We start from the raw sequence: 18,333 nt of genomic DNA on the forward strand, positions 1-18,333 counted from the left end.
GGGGAGGTCAGTCAGGTGCATTCGACAGTTATCGAAATGATAACCAATTTTTGTTGTTGTAAACCTGTGACATAATTTAATTTAAAATCCCATTTTTAGAAAGAAAATCCTGAACTGATCCAGGTCAAATGATGTTGGTCACACCATGGGGGAATATTTGTTGTAGAAGCTATCATAAGCTAATTCGATATTATATTACCCTCACCTTTTTGCGATGTCACCGAAACACCCCCAGGATTAACGTTGTTTGAGCTATCAGAACAAGGGATGTGAGCCCGTGACACGGAGCTTTGCTAAATACCACGGCCATGGCCCCACCGCCTGCAGCAAGGTCAGCAACGCAACGGCACGGCACAAGAACAACTAAACCTGCATACTGTTATACTGTACGTGTTGCGCGAATGTGTAATTTGTACCACTCTGCAATCCGGCCGGGCTTTTCTGTAGTTTGTGCCGGAGTTCAGTTATCCCATCCCATTAAGGCTCCTACAGAGCAAACATGGTTATAACAACTCCAATTCTATAAACGTGGCATGAGGTTGCAAAGGGCAGCGCGAGATAAGTATTCCAGAAGTCAAGGAGGCTTAGTTGTATTCAGACACGATAATCCAACTGTGAGGTACTGTAAGTACGCTTCAAGCTATGTGAACTGTTCCATTTTGTGGACAAACAGCAGTAAATTAAACGCTCAAATGCACAAGCATCTCAAAATGCTTTACGCTGCAAAACTCATTTTGAGTTTCTCGCGTAAATACAAATTTTCAGCGTCTCTGATGACGAAAAATTTTATTAAGGCTGTTTCACAATAAACCGGGAACGGAAACGACAACGAAAGCGTGAACAGAAATCTAGTTAAAATAAATGTACTGTACTCCAACCAGGAAAAAGTCTCAGGGGAATGAGACGCAGCGGGGTAATGCTGTGAATGGATTTTGATATAACATGTCATAAGGTCACAAACGTGGATACACGCATCTCCATTGCTAACTCTCGAAGCACAAACCATAACACTGATACATACATACATACTTATACTACCCTACTTACAAAATTATATCATGGTTAATCTCCTTGTTATGGTTTGTGCTTTGAGAGTTAGATTCATTATATTAATATTGTTTTTGTAATGTATTATATTATTGTATTATATTGTATTATACCACTCTTTATTCCCTCCATACAGAAAATAACACATGCAGGAGAGCGCATGTTTTTTAAACTGACTTTATAACGGCAATGTTATCTATCTACTTCGCTCCAATAGATGACGCAATAGTAAGCACATTCCTTTCACAGTTAATCTCCTGGTATGAGAACAGTAGACTATTTATATGTGAGCATTCACAATTAATTTTACGTTCCCGTTCCCGGGCTTCGGTAACTTTCTCGTTAATTGTGAATGCTCACATTTAAATACATTCATTTTAACAATATTTCCGTTCTCGTTCTAGTTGTTTCCGTTCCCGGTTTATTGTGAACCAGTCTTTACGCATACTATTCGCCTGTCTGTCTTTCAATTTTATTTCTTTTTAGCGTCACTAAATCGAAGTGAATTCCTTTTTCATTAAACGTAACTGGTATTCAGAAACTAAATTCAAATTCCAATTTAAAAATGAAGATACATCATTCTTAAGGCTGGTCCACAATAAACCGGGAACGAGAACGGAAAGCAGAGGACGTGAACGTGAAAATTTTTTGTTCAATAACCCGAAAACAGAAAAGGTTGTGCACATCGATATGTATGCAATTAACGATATGTGAAGTCAATATTGCGCAGTCTGATGTTATTTGTGTATAATTGACAAGTGGTGTTCTTTCACGAGTACAAGCAAACCAACATAAACACAGGTTAACCAACTTCAAAATTTATAGCACGGAATATTTGATAATTCAATTCATCTGGTAATCTGGTCACATATACACGTAGCATTATATTGAAAGTGATTCTATTGAACTTCTGAGCAATGAATGAACAAGATATGTCAAGGCCTCCTTGCTACAAAATATACGACCAAATATGTTTTGAATCTAAGAGTCTGTGATCGGAAACGAGAACGGCAAAGTTAAAAGTTCGCCAATGATCACGTTCCTGTTTCCGAGCTCCGGTCAGCGTTCCGTTAACTGTGAATGCTCATGTTTATATTTTAACAATTTTTCCATTCTCGTTCTGATTGATTGTTTATTACGTCTTGTTGTTTAAATATTTGATCAGTACTTTTGTATGCTTTAAATTTAAATGACAACTTATGTCATAATGTGAATTAAAATTTAATTCTAAATCACTTACACCAGTTGAATGGGGCACTGCATTCGTTTTTTACGTTAATTTTTGTTGATGTATTTTTAGTAGGTTATTTTACGACGCTTTATCAACATCTTCGGTTATTTAGCGTCTGAATGAGATGAAGGTGATAATGCCGGTGAAATAAATCCGGAGTCCAGCACCGAAAGTTACCCAGCATTTGCTCATATTGGGTTCAGGGAAAACGCCGGAAAAAACCCCAACCAGGTAACTTGCCCCGACCGGGAATCGAACCCGGGCCACCTGGTTTCGCGGTCAGACGCGCTGACCGTTACTCCACAGGTGTGGACTTGTTGATGTAGGAACTTCCACTAAATTCTTGACACTTTGTAATTGATTTGCAGAAGAGAGATTAGAAAGTGCCTTTTTCTTTCCTGTGAACTTTCTGGCTCGTCCCAGTCTATTATTTTTCGATTTTGTTTCAATTTTCGGCGGTTCATTTGCACACTTTCTTTTACGCCACACCCTCGTATTTCAGGATTTTAAAGGATTTAAATAATTATTTCAGTTATTGTTTTATAATTATTAATAATATTTAGCCTAATTAGTAGTGATATGTTATTCGACTTTAATGACATCTGGTTTTTAAAGAAATGAAATTAATTCATACATTAGTATTTATATTTCTATCTTTTTAATTTTGTATTTTGTTAATATAGGCTAAATATTTGCTGCTTTGTCGTATTTTATAGCAAAAAAGCTTCTCAATGAAACCGATTGGAATGCATAACTAATACAGATTGAGTATTACTCTTTATTTTATTAAATTGATTTTGCGAAATCCGTTCTCTCTCCTGCTTCCGATTGTAATACGGCTTTTTGTGCTTAATTCTGAGGCAAATTCAGGAGTCTCCAGAGACTTGTCCCTTGGGACTCAATTCACATTTAGCATCCCTGGTGATGGTGTTCTCTAGAGATGTTTCAGAAATGCTACACACCGGTGATACTGATGATGGTGAATTATGTAGGTTATGATGAAAGGAGGTATTTCACTTAAAATCGCAACTGTACACCATAAGTTGTTTATATGTTTATATATAATTTCTGGCTTTCAGTCTCATCACAATTATAGGAGATACTACTGCGGGCATTCCTATAAACACATAAAAATTAAAACTATTGTCGATATCATTATAACCATGTTGAACATAGTCACGAGTTATTTTCACAGATACCTTCTTTAGTCTAGAAAGAATGTACAGATCCAACTTGAAGAATTTGTTCGAGTGACCTTGAAATTTTCTGTATTATTATTGCCATATAACTCTCAAATTTGTCATTTGAACTTAAAGTACTGTGTGCTTCGATCAAGAAAGGAATGGGACTACTTTTACATATCCTTGACAAATTTATTTCATTTTACGCCACTATTTATTATCATAAACACACGAAATAAACACTAATGTTACAAACTTGGGCTGAAAATTCTATTGGCTCATTTAAAATGCTCTAACGTGAATAGCTGACACAAAAATTTAGAGCGGATATGTCAAAGATATTCCGAGTTTGAGGCTTCTTTGAAACCCATTGAAAAATTCATTAAACGAGCATTTTTAAATGTTCTAGCGTCAAAGTCGCCCGGCATTAGACGCAGAAAGAAGAAAGTGGGCATAGGTACGTCGATAAAAAAAGGCAAAAATATAATTTTAAATAAACAAATACTACTTCGCAATAAACAATAAGAAAATATAAACAAAAACACTCTTCAAAGAATCAAGTCATGCATTATGGGCACTATTGCCTTTTAGCCCCAGGTTTATCTGCAATATTATTTCCATTGTAAATATAGAGCAGCAATGTCAGAGTAGCCCCTAGTGTCAAAGTAGTCCGGTTGGCGTTATATCTCGGAAGACAACATTAGAAAATTATAAACGTAGTGATGATCAATAAATGACACTCGGGAGGAAATTAAACCCAGATTGAATATAGGAAATGCCTGTTATTATTAGGCTGGGAAGCTTTTGTCATCCAGTCTACTCTCGAAAAAGCTTAAAGTTAGAATTCATAATCGTTATACTATCGGTGGTTTTATATGGTTGTGAAACTTGGACTCTCGCTTTGAGAGAAGAATAGACGTTAATGGTTTTTGAGAATAAGGTACTTGGGAAAATATTTGGGGCTAAGAGGGATGAAGTTACAGGAAAATGGAGGAAGTCACACAACGCAGAACTGTACGCATTGTATTCTTCACCTGGCATAATTAAGAACATTAAACCCAGATATTTGATATGGACAGGACTTGTAGCATGTATGAGCAAATCCAGAAATGCATATAGAGTGTTAGTTGGGAGGCCAGAGGGAAAAAAAGACCTTTAGGAAGGCCGAGACGTAGATGGGAGGATAATATTAAAGTAGATTTGAGAGAGGTGGGATATGATGGTAGAGACTGGATTATGAACTATAGAACTTCACTGACACTACACACTTCCTCACTGATACAACACTTCAAATAACAGAATATCAATTATACCCTTTAAATAGTGTGTATAATATACTACCGCCTATTAGTAAAGTCCTTAAGCTCATTTTTAAATACATTCTTGGTTATAGGTAAAGCTTTTAGTAAGTCTGCAGGTAAAGCATTCCAGTCCCTGATAGTACGATTGAGAAAAGAAAACTTTCCAGTGTCCGTCCTCTGTCTTCTTTCCCTCAATTTATATGAGTGGTCGTTCCTTGAAGAGTAATTTGGCGGCTGCAACCTATTTTTTATTTCACTCCAGGCAGGCTCACCTCTGTATGTTTGAACATTGAGCATAATCGAATTTGCGTTCTAATATCCAAGGCGATAATTGTACTCTTGAGGAATAAGTTGCGTTGATGTTGACGTTAGTAATAAAGAAGGTTAATTTTAAAATTTTACGTTAAGAGAACAACAGTTTCTAAATTTACCGGAATTCTTCAGAGGTTGAGTATAAAAACAAGATAATAAAACCAAGTCGCTTGAAGAAGGCAGAATTTATATCGTAGATTTTTTATGCTATGAATAGTTGAACTATTATTAAAACAAGCAAGAGGAGAGCGTCAATTTCCTAGTTAACACGGGGTCGCTTATGATGAGGTGAAAGTTGGAAACGCTAGCGTATAAACAAGCCGACCTTCCCCCATTTCTGGAATCGTGCCCAAATATGTTATGTTCCACTCGTGGTTAGCTAGTACTATATTGTAACCTTGCACGATTTTCTAAAACTATGCAATAAATTGAGAGAGAAAGAGCTCTAGTGAAACTGCTCATTATGCGGTGAGCCAACAGTCGTGGCCATGTTGAAGTTTCCCTTCTATAAGAACGGCATCGCGTGGCGCGCTTCTTCTGCGACACTGTCCGGCAAAGTGCAATAAGATCATTTCATGAATCGTCTCACTGTGTTATTCTAATAATCGTAGGTTAGTTTTGAAATAAGTTATATTTCAAAGATATTCTACCAGTACCTAAAGTAAAGAAATCTATGTCTGTGACAGATATTCGCTAATATTTTTACGCATTTGCAACAACTTGGTTCTAGTGGCATCGCAGATATGTTTTCGTTTGTATTTTAGAAGAAAAAAATTACATCCTACAAATACATTTCAAGATTTGTTTGTAGAACACTTCATTATACGAAATAATCCAGAAAAGAAGAAACGCTTGGCGTTTATTAGGAATTTGCAGATTAAGAGATAAGAGTAGTAACTCAGGGAAGGGAACTCCCCATTTTTCTGTCAAAAAGAGGATGCAATCCATATAGTATTGGGTTTCCCATAAAAGGAAATTTGAGAAAATAATTTATTTATTTATTTATTTATTCTTTCTTCCTTTCTTTCTTTCTTTCTTTCTTTCTTTCTTTCTTTCTTCATTCCTTCATTCCAGTCATTTATTAATTCGTTCATCCATTCATTCATTCAATCCATTCATTCATTCATTCATTCATTCATTCATTCATTCATTCATTCATTCATTCATTCATTCTGGCAATAGGGCCTTCTCTTAAACTCTTACAGGTCACAAAGTATAAAAGCAGTGAAAATTTAACAAAAAGTTAAAGAAAAGAATACTAACATATTATAAAAAAAGATAATAGCATAACAAAATCGACACTAAACAACATGAGAATAATACCATAATAGAAAAAAGAAAGTAAAATACAGATCTAAAGACTGGAATATAATAAAAGCAACTAAGGATAAGTAGGTATTTGGGAAAACGTAAGGAAGAATACAACAAATTGGAATGTAATAAAATAATAATAAAAAATAAGAAAAAATATGACAATTAAATGAAATCCACAATAAAAAGGGTATTATATTAAATTTCGTCTGGTGATCAAGAGAACAAAAAAGGGGATAGGAAGGAAAATAAATATATAGACTATTTTTTACAAAACTGTTGCAGAGACAAAGTGCTTATACTGTAATTGAAAGGAATCTGAATTGAAAAAGTTCAATTTTAGTTTATTCTTGAAAGTAGATAATATCCGACAGTCTCTGATATAATGAGGTAGAGGTATGTACGTCTAATTACGGGTCGACAAGGAAATTCTGAAGTTAAATATTTATACTGGTGGAAGTGAAATAACCCTGCAGATTTTCATAGTGAAAGCTCATATTCTATGTAAAAAGAAGTGTAATACCATATTAGTGGAAAGTTGATAGTTTTCTATATTTTTTTTTTTTCAAAATTGTTAACACCCTCTTATTCAGTAACTATTGCGAGTAGGATCGTGATTTTTGTCCATATGGATAGAAAATATAATAAAGAGTCATTTATCCCTCTGCGTATTTCAATAGCGTGGACTGTTTTCGTGTAAATTTGATTTAAAGACCATTAATTTCAAGCCCCTGAACATGCCAGCAGATTGAAACTTCGTAGTGAGAGACGAAGCTCGCGTACAGAGACAAAAATTGAGTTCGTTGACCTCTTACATTTGTATTACGAGAATGAAGACAATGGTGTTAGCGACGATGTTACCGGACTGTTGAAACTTCCAACTTAACTTTGTAATTAACCGTGCATTTAATCATTAAACGTAATATAGGTTTTTATTCCTTTAAATGTATCTTATTTGTTCCTTCCAATCTGCAGGTTTATTTCACTTCAATTCTTTATAGCTTATAGATAATACATTGTAGAAATGTAAAAGATTGAACAGATTGGTCGTATAAACTGTGAGAAAGACAGTGGACTCTTTTCGTGATAGACTGGGACATTGTTAGGCTGTAATGATTCTCATTTTGAGCATCTGTTGTCAAATTTGTTTAGTGATAGTGTTTTGCTTACTTTTATGTCCTACTCAACATGATTTTACATACTTAGCCTATTTGTCTCATGTTTGAAATCCACGAAACAAGTTTAACAAATAGTTAAAAGACATAAAACGAGTGAATTGGTAAAATTTATCCACATTCATATGTAAAATTTATTGGCGATTCGTAATCTGTAAATTTTAATATACAGGGTGATTCACGCGGATTTACTGTCACTTACGGAACTTATTTCTGAAGACATTCTGAGGAAAAAAAAGTCTCATAAACATGTGTCCTAATTTTAATAGTTTTTTTTAGTTACACTAATTTGAAATTGTTAGTAAAATACCTTTTTTTTAGTTTTAAGGGCAAAAGAATATTACAAATGAACTATTCAGAAGTATCATTTCTTTAATTGGATAATGTTCTGAAGCTGAAAATGTGTTGTTAATTGCTTTGTACAGATTTTGTTTTCCAATTTTTAACTAAAAATTACATTATTCTTACCCACTTATCACACAATTTTTTTTACAAGTCATACGACTTAATGACATAAACCCCTCTTGCTCCGAAAGAAAGTGTCGCAGTCCATGGGTTTCTTAACAAAACTATGAAAGAAGTTTATCTATCCGATCACAAAGTTGGTCGGTCTGATTTAGAAACACTCTGTATATATGAATTCTTCTTCACTCTCACAGCTTTAAGATGAAGTCATATTACATTATAAATTTTATTTCTACTTCTTTGAGAAAGCTTACCAAGAACAGAAGATTGGTAGACATGTGATCGCGATTCTAATTATTGTATTTTACAAATTACAAATTTTTTGCAAGAATTCGTTAGTAAAAGAAATGCAACTGTTAGTAATTACTAGTACTTGTAACTTGTGGCGAAAAATTTACCAATACAGATTTATGCAACGGAAATGACTGTTTTTTTTTTTAGTTATTTACTAATTTGTTGCTAGTGAAATAGTAATTTTATCTTTATGCAAGATACCCCTAGTATGTTGTACCATCTGTCTTCGTTTTATCCAGAAATAGACCTAAATAACAAATTGAAAGTTGAGTAGGATACTACTAATCTTCCCCTGGCATGATGTTGTAATTCTGTAAGCATAACATTTTAGATAGTCGTTTGTCTAATATTCGTAAACCATGTCATTGTAGTTACGTATCAAATTAAAAGATACATAGTGTAAGATGTGCGTCCAGTCATGAAGGGTGATTTTGGAGGAAGCGTCGTGGTTTGTTCCAGGGTGCTATCCCGCCAATCTCGCGAGGAATTGTGAAGAAGCACGGGAACTTCAGCCTACTGGGAACGCCCCGAAAATGTCAGATCTAGAAAGCTGTGTCAGTAGTCGTGAAACATCACCGGAGTCTTCAGAACCGGTACCTGAGTACTCTAATCATAGAAAATTACTCATGTCTTGCTTCTTATTGCAGTTGGTTGTTTGCGATTTTGTTGTAGTATTATTTACGCATTTTGTCAACTGTAATCACACTAGAAGTTTTGATTTATCTGTAGATTGACAAATCGAACTGAAACCCTGACCGAGATACTACGTGAGCGCTGGCTGTCTTGGGGTGGAGCAAGTGAGAAAGCACGGGGGAAGGGAGAGAGCACTATGCACTATGTACTTGCAGGTCCACTCACAGTTTGTCAAACCTGCTAACAAAAGCATTAAAAGGTTGACTAGTTGCCTGCAATGCTAGCATAATGGAACCTTCCTAGCCGACAGTAGAGGCAAAAATGAAGAATCCGTTATTGTGGTAATACTGGAGAATGGTTCTTCTATTGGTCGCGATGCCCACACACACCCTCTCAGATATTTGCGTGGTGATTGGTGACTGAATGACGAGGAACAAGGGAGAGAGAAGAAAGAAAGAGAGAGATTCCAGAAGTTGGCGTGTTATACGGGGTTTCACTTGAAGTTGTCGAACTATAGAGAAAATCAAAACTCGAGTGGATTTTAATTCACTATTACGAGATTAGAAGAAAGTATATAAAGATTACAAGAAATAAAGTACTCTAATACAATAAAATATTAATTAACTTACTAAAATCTAAACTGTTTTCAAAATGTATTCTTGTACTATCTCATCATTACAAATATTCCGCTAGATGGCAATAGTATGTCATGATGATCTGTTCTATTGTTACCAGTTGTGCCAACTATACAACCTTCATTGAACTCTATGGATGATTACTAGTCAAGCAGGCTTTGTTGATTGTTTCATTTTTACTAAAACAGTTACATTCCACTTCAATTATCATTATATATATATATATATATATATATATATATATATATTAAACAATCTCTGATACGTGACTATCCATAATCTCATACAGCACAAGCTATAACATAACCTAAATAATATAAACAAGATAAATGGTAGAAAAGTTTTAATTAAGGATGATGAAATAAATATGAATCATTTTAAAAGATACAATTATTGAAAGTACAATGTTGGCAAACAAAGAAACAAATGCTAGGAAGGTGATAAAAACAAACAAATACTAGGGAGGTGATAAAAACAAAAAATGCTAGGGAGGTGATAAAAATAAATGCTAGGGAGATGGTAAAATTATATAAGCAGACATGATTGGTTCTAACACGTCGTTCCGTACTGTTTTATTGGTCAAAAGTAGTATGATGTAGTAAAAGCGTAATAGTCACCGAAAACATGTTTGAGAAAATCACAATTATTACATTTATAATGATTTAAAATTAATTTCTGCGAAAATTTGAAATGATACTTGCTTTCACATTGCACATTCGCGACTCAATTAAAATATTAACCATAGTAATGGTCTCCGACATTCGCAAGAATTCTATGTACTCAATTTACACCAGAGAGCATTTATAAGTTATCTCTGATCCTAAGCCTGCTGATCATCATCCACACCTGTGGAGTAACGGTTAGCGCGTCTGGCCGCGAAACCAGGTGGCCCGGGTTCGAATTCCGGTCGGGGCAAGTTACCTGGTCGAGATTTTTTCCGAGGTTTTTCCTCAACCAAATTTGAGCAAATGCTGGGTAACTTTCGGTGCTGGACCCGGACTCATTTCACCGGCATTATCACCTTCACCTCATTCAGACACTAAATAACCTGAGATGTTGATACAACGTCGTAAAATAACCTACTTAAGTAAAAAAAATGATCTTTAGGGTATAGGCAGTAGGTCTGTTACGCGAAATTATATCCTCATCTTCGTTTTGTTTCTCATAGGTTCCTCTTTTATTTCGACTTGCATACTATTCTTAAATAAAGCAGTCTGTACACCAAAACACGATAGACAGAAATACAATCTCTCATCCCTTTACAAGCCATCTGGTGGTGCGCTTTAATGAACGTAATAAAGATGAGGTAACGAGATACGTTTGTTTCGATAGCTTGCTTGGCATTTTAATATGGCGTGGTACTCATTAAAGTTTTAATGAATTTATTCTATACATATAACATTTAAAAATTTATAAAAATCTAATAATGGTGATTAAAAAAATTTGCTTATTAATATATGACAAATATGAATGTCAGTCAGTACTCTTAAAAAAACCAAATGTATACAAAATACATATAGGGCCTATAATCTAAGCTAACGAGAGCTAATGTTTGATTTCACAGTAAATCTGAATTTGATTGTAATTATAATGCGCATTGGAGTTATAATTAACATTTAACTTCTGTGCACAAAATGTTTCGTGATCATAGTGGCAATTCAATATAATATCGAATCATTACTATGCATTAAATATGGAAATCTGACAATAGATTGAACAGAAAATTAGATTTACTAATAAAACAAACAATGTGTATTAGCAGAAGTGAAGCGATTTTACCTGTTAAAAAATTAAAATAATTAAGGTTATTGGTTTATTTATGGCACTGTTACAATAGCCATGAATGCATGATTGTGTAAATGGAATGAGTGCGGACATAATGGGCTTGTATAAGTAGTAATAAAATTTGATATTGAAAAATGGGATAATTAAAATATTTTGAAGTTTAAATTTTGATTTAGTTCGGTCATTATCTAAAAGAACTGATAGTCCTGTCGTAGAACAAATATTTGAAATTATTATTATTATTATTATTATTATTATTATTATTATTATTATTATATTTAGCTAGTAAGAAAAGTGAGTACAAATTAAAAAATATACAACAAAAAATGTTTCTAGCCAATACCGTAAGAGCCAGGCATGTGTATGGTGTGGTGTTAGCCAATAATATAACATAAAATTTACAAAGACTATTTCGTTTTTTATGACGTCATTCCATTTTTGGCCAATGAAGTGTAATGAAATTTTGAATTCCAACCAATCACAGTCATACATACATACATACATACATACATACATACATACAACTAAACGATGTTCGAAAATCAGCAGCCATTCATACCGACAGCAGAATCACACTCGATTCGTTACGAAATTTCAATAACCATCACCACTTGATAGAACATATTAGAAAACAGATAAGAAAGCTGGAAACATTAAACTGGACTATTCACTTCGCATGGGTCAAGGCGCACGTTGGACTTGCGGGGAACGAGCTGGCCGACCACTTGGCAAAGCAGGCAGCACGTAACAACGAGATACCAGTGAGCTTCGACAGGATACCAGTCAGCGACATCATGCGGGAACTTCAGGAAGAAAGTGTGGTTAAGTGGGAAAGTGAGTGGCAAAACACGAAAAATGGTGCAGTGACAAAATCGTTTTTCCCCAGTGTAAAAGAGAGGTTACGCGTTAACATTCCACTGAATGGAAAGGTCACAACTTTTCTAACTGGACACGGAAAAACCGGTGCTTACTTGTACAGATTCAAGCTGAGGGACAACCCGTCGTGTGCGTGTGGAGCAGAGGAACAGACCGTCGACCACCTCCTTTTCGAGTGCCCGAAATTGGACAAGGAAAGACTAGCGTTCCAGCGGGAAATGTTAAGGAAAACTGGCAAGTGGACTTTCACAAAGCTTAAAATAATGCAAGAACATGCGCATACATTCACAAACTATGTCAATGTTATAAATTTAGACGAGTAAACGTAGGATAATTTAATCTAGGATAGATAAGAGTAGGCAATAGATATAATGAAAGACTCAAATTTTCACAACAGAATAACAGACCTACATACGCCTAGGAAGTGACAGAAACGAGACATAATGTGTTATATTGTAAACACACAGGTAGCAAGGCATGTAGTATTACCTTTATTGTAATGGGACATGCCGTTCAACTAATATAAAAAATACATACATACATACATACATACATACATACATACATACATAATTGTAATAAATATGTGAGTGGTAAAATGAAGTACCTAGATACATATGACATAAATACTCCGAAAACGAAAGGAGCTCAGTTAAAATTTGAATTTTTTAGAATATTTTTGTTGTTTTTCACAACTTAGTAAAAGTGGAGCTACCTCCTTTTCACAGGAAGCCCTTCAATTTTAGTCGTCCTCCCATACGATTATAAACAAGTACGATAATATGACGTGATTTATACAACACAAGCAGTCTTTATAGGAAAGAGTGACATCTTTACTGGCTGGAATTCGTACCACAGATTTGGTGATTACAAGAGTTATGAATGCAGCATGAAGGTGGATTGTGTTAAAAGTGTATTCTTGATTTGTGTTCCGAACACAGAAATAAACATTTTACAGTCTACCTGCAGACGTCATTAAACGAAACGCTCTGTCTCTTTCAGCATTTTGCACTATAATTTTCTAAATGTTACCCTCTCTTTGCGAGCATTCAAATATTGTGATTTTATTATCCTTTTGTCTGCTCCTACGGGACAGGGAATAAAAAGCTAGTATTTCGTAACCTTTGTGTATAGCAGGTACACAAAATTGTGATAAAATCACACTGAAATATGCACAACACGGTTTCGTCCGTATGGCACTAAATGCAATTGATCCTTTGTCCCAAGAGGAACGATGAAAAGCGTGCTTTAATAAGAGTGAGTGAGACGGAATATTGATATGTCATATTTACATTGAACGGCTCCCTCGAGAAACGGAATAGTTTTAAATAGAGTGGGACACGAGGTTTATTCAACGAACCGGTAATGCGCGGTGTGTTATTATAGGGGTGCCCACCCTGGGACCGCGCATCACCGCCGTACAAAAACAAACTTATTATACTCGTACGTGTACAGGTGTAAGCCTACTAGTAGTTCTGTGATGACTTTTAATTTTCGTTACGCTCATACAATTAGAATTTCAAGCTCTAGCCACATTTACATTGAAAAAGTTCTTGGATTACTCAACTGTGCGTGAAAATATATCTCCAATATTTCGGAATTAATTATAGCGGATGTACGCTTGGAAACAGGTTTCGCTTAGCATGGCGCTGATCGAAAATTGACATGGGCAAGTAACAGCCTACTTAGCGGCGATTCAGCGCGGCATTTTCGGCAATAAAATCTCACATTTAGTATTCGAAGGTGTTAAGGTAAAATGTCGTAACTCTCAATTTAAACAGTTTTCAGGAGAGTTAAAAAGCGTATAATTTATTTTATGCTCGACCATGCCGAAATGTAGTAATTATACACCTGGTAGCAGACCTTTAATAGACCTCATTAAAGTACACCTATTCATTAAAGTTCAGGTTTTCCACCAATCAGAAAGCACCATTGTAGCAATATGAAAGCGCAAGTATCGATTATTCTAGGATATGCAATCGAAAAGCAACTAGCGAAACGTCACGGAGGCTGGAAATCCAATACTGTCGCAGAAGGTTAAGTTCTGTTACTATAATAATTAGCGTTAATTGTAAATAATATTCAAATAAATTCAATTTGTCATCTCGTTTTTCAATGTCTAAATCAATTTCAAGGTTATATCAAGATTAATGTTCATTTTACTCTCTAGATTATATCAAGGTCAATGACATTTGTTGCTCGGAAAAAATCAATACTTTCGCGTCTGCGCACATCTCACAATTTACGAGATATTGCACAAGGTCACTTCCGCTCCCAAGTCAGATAAGCATAATATGAATACTTATGAATAATTTCAAGTTAGAAATATGGTCGAGCATAAAAAGTCGTATGAAACTTGCCTATAATGGTAGTTAAGACGCTCGTATGAAAATGATGAAACTCGCTTGCTCTCGTTTCATAAACATACTCGCATCTTAATTATTACCATTATAGGGTCGTTGCATAATGTACTATTATTTTATTTTTTATTTATTAATAAGCCACATCACTTTACGGTGTAAAGGATTGGTTGCGGATATGAGCGGGCTTCAGCAGAGATGGTGTTGTGAATTTTCGTAATCAGTATGTGTGGGCTGATGAAAATTCCCCTGCACTTGAAGAAACAAGGCGTCAGCACCGATTCTCAATCAACATATGGGCAGGCGTTCTTGGCAATAGATTAAGGGCCATACGTGCTACCACAAAGGTTAACTGGGGCTCGTTATCAGAATTTTTTAATTAATGTATTGCTTACCTTGCTGGAGTACGTATGTGCCATGTCAGCAAAGACTACAGATGTGGTTCATGACGACACACCAGTACATTTTTTCCGCAATGAGCGTGAACACCTGACGCTGATATTTCAGGACCGCTGGATTTATTGGGGAGGCCCCACATCTTGGCCTGTTCGTTCCTCAAATCTAAATCCCCTAGACTTTTGGTTATCAAGAACAACCAGGTCAGTTTCAAAGAGTGCGTGATTCCTTACGCCGAAAGACAGAGGAATGCATTGCCATGAATGGACGTCACACTGAGCACCTCTTATGAACAAGTGTTCAGGTCTCAGAAAGTATGTGTTGTAGGACTCATGTTTATTAGACTGTTTTCCTTGTTTTGATGCATAGGCTACTAGCACCTTCTAAAATATTTATTTATTTATTTATTTATTTATTTATTTATTTACGTATTTATTTATTTACGTATTTATTTATTTTATTACTAGTAAGTATGAAATGAATACAAGTTAATAAATACAATGAAAGATAAACTAGCCCACCCCTGAATGAGTAAGACTCGTGCTCAGGAGGGGATTGGATACATTTTTCTTAACATCCTGTATATCCCACACCTGATTGAGATTCGAACCCGATTTTGTGCGACACGCAGCCTCCTCAGGAAAATTCACCTTTGTTTAAAATGCATGAACGGGTTTCAAGTCTCGATTATTGTATCCGTTGGCAAGCATTGTAACTATTAGATGATGGACAACGATAAACTAATTAGGTAAATGCGTTCCGAAGTATGTAGATAGTGTTTCATAATATGGCGTCCATCATATACTAAGCTGATTGCAGCAATATTACGCCTGCTGTCGCTTCACGGATAAAAATCTTATATCCGTTTTCTGAAAGGAATCGTTTCCAGATCAAGTCGACGGCGTTCCGTGGGTGGGGAAGAAACCATATTTCAAGCTATTTGCCAGCAATATATAAAACCTACACTAGACAGGTTCTCTGAAAAAGGGGAGGTATTAAGGAAAAATCACGTCCTTTCTTGGAATACAATTGTGACTTTGGTTTGGAAAAATTGCTAAGAAATACGAAATCGATTGAAAACTGCGTAGTTCACTATGCCAAGGAGAACACTTTCCAATATAGAACTCCAATACTTCGTGGGTACGTAATTTTATATCGGTTTGAACTCGACAGAAGTTGGAAATCCCATATTACATTGCTGATCTGCCATAGGAGAATAAATGTGCCTGTAATACGTTACGTTATTTTAGTTTACAGTCGCTGACTGTAGTATTTATATTGTATCCACTATCAACTTCACGTATTGGTTAATGTTTTCACTACTAAATCTACTTAATGTTTCGAATAGAGAATACAATATTCATAATAACTTACAATACTAGAAATATGATTACCATCTTCTTCATCCAAACGTGTAACAAACCAGTATATTGAGTATCGTACAATCAGTGAACACATATTTGTGTAATTGACAAAGTTAAACAATGCATATAAAATAAACAACAAGACATAAATGACAATAAAATTGTGTCCACGCCTGTGGAGTAACGGTCAGCGCGTCTGGACGCGAAACCAGGTGGCCCGAGTTCAAATCCCAGTCGGGGCAAGTTACCTAGTTGAGGTTTTTTCCGGGGGTTTTCCCTCAACCCAATACGAGCAAATGCTAGGTAACTTTCTGTGTTGGATCCTGGACTCATTTCACCGGCATTATCACCTTCATTCCATTCAGGCGCTAAAGAACCTGAGATGCTGATACAGCGTCGTAAAAGAACCCAATAAGAAAAACAATAAAATTGTATCGGAAAAACTCAACAACATTAAGATTAAAAAACTCATTAATATCATAAAAGGGTTTGTTGACTAACCTCCCAGACATAAGTTTTTTAAACGTCTTCCGTTCTAGATTGAAAACATATATCGGAAATTTATTTGCAATTTTTAAAGATATAATAAAATAATTATTCATTGTTTTGGCTAGCCTACTTTTAGGTAAGTCAAAAAGGTCACGGTTTCTGGTATTGTATAGGTGAACATCATTCCTATGTGTCAACTTCTATGTGAATTATCTTTGACAAATTTTAGGGCTTGATAAATGAGGCATTGACATGGGAAAGGTCGTAACTGCCAAAAATTCGAATTTTTAGGTTTTTCATTGAGAAGGTAGTAAATGGCCATGCCAATGACACAGAGAAGGTAGTATGTCCGTATGTAATGAAACGAAGTTGGAAACGTAGTCACTAGATGTTGTAAGTTGTATGTGCACAGCTGTTAGCGCGGAGAAGGTAGTAACTCCTTTTACAACATCAGAGTGTGTCTAGACAAATATGGACTGTGCAGGGCAGAATAAGAATCGGATGATTTCTAATGGTCCTGATTTACATTATTGCCAAGAAACATTTTGATTCAGTGGACTTGAAATTCCTGGTTTCAGAACATTCCTACATGCCATGTGATAGGGAATTTGGCATCATAGAGAAAAGAAAAAAAAAGATGCAAGACCACGGTTCCAGAAGAGGTAAGGCCTAATAATGTAATAATGATGAAGGATGAGGATTTCTTCGACTTTTCTGCAGAATGTGACAAGTTTTTGAATACAACTCCTATCAAAGTCAGCACCTCAACTGGATTAGAATCTCAAGAGCTGATTTTTCTCTAATAAAAATAAGACAGTCATTTAATGACCTTGAAATGTGGCCAGAGCACAGGATTTTTAAGAAAGGACAGTCATGAACGTCAATCACTAACTTGCAGTGCTTGCAACGCCTTGAAAGAAGACCAGTCGTTCCTGATGCCAAAAAGAGAGACTTGTTATCTATGTTAGACTTCCTCGATGAAAAGTATCATGCATTTTACCGAAAAATTTGTGCATAATGCATAAATAACGTTAATTCTCAGTTTGGCTAAGGAGTGATTTCAATGTTGTATTTTCATAAGATAGGATTTCACAGATAAATCTGTGCCAGACTTTTCAAATTTCATATGTAACACAAACATGAATGTATGCCTTTCATTTAAAGCAGTTTCTGTAATAATGTAAGTGAGAAAGTGTTCATAAATTTGTTTTTTGCTTCCCCTGAAAAATTTTGTTTTTGGCAGTTACTACCTTTCCCATGTCAGCGCCTCAAATATGAACAGTGGTGTTTAGGACGCATACAACAGGATGGCAATCTACTTGGAAAATCGAGAATATTTAAAAATATCAGAAAATTTTATAAATGATTGAAGAACCGTGAAATGTCAGGGAATTCAGAAAAAAAATCCTGGAAATTTATTCCATCTTCAGCCAAATAATATTATAGTATTATATATCCAAAGAGCAAGCTTCAATTTC

The 18,333-nt window shown here is 35.3% G+C and overlaps 1 protein-coding gene across 1 annotated transcript in view; it reads left to right on the plus strand.

The window, feature by feature from the left end:
- LOC138691892 (uncharacterized) overlaps positions 1-18,333 on the plus strand; it is a 1,248,967-nt gene that overhangs the window by 470,442 nt on the left and 760,192 nt on the right. The window contains exon 2 of the mRNA XM_069814478.1: positions 8,777-8,910. Within this exon, the coding sequence (XP_069670579.1) occupies positions 8,851-8,910 (60 nt within the window). The 5' untranslated portion in view covers positions 8,777-8,850. The remainder of the gene's footprint in view (positions 1-8,776; positions 8,911-18,333) is intronic.

Source organism: Periplaneta americana, chromosome 16 (genome assembly GCF_040183065.1).
Source record: "Periplaneta americana isolate PAMFEO1 chromosome 16, P.americana_PAMFEO1_priV1, whole genome shotgun sequence".
Classification (NCBI taxonomy): Eukaryota; Metazoa; Arthropoda; class Insecta; order Blattodea; family Blattidae; genus Periplaneta; species Periplaneta americana.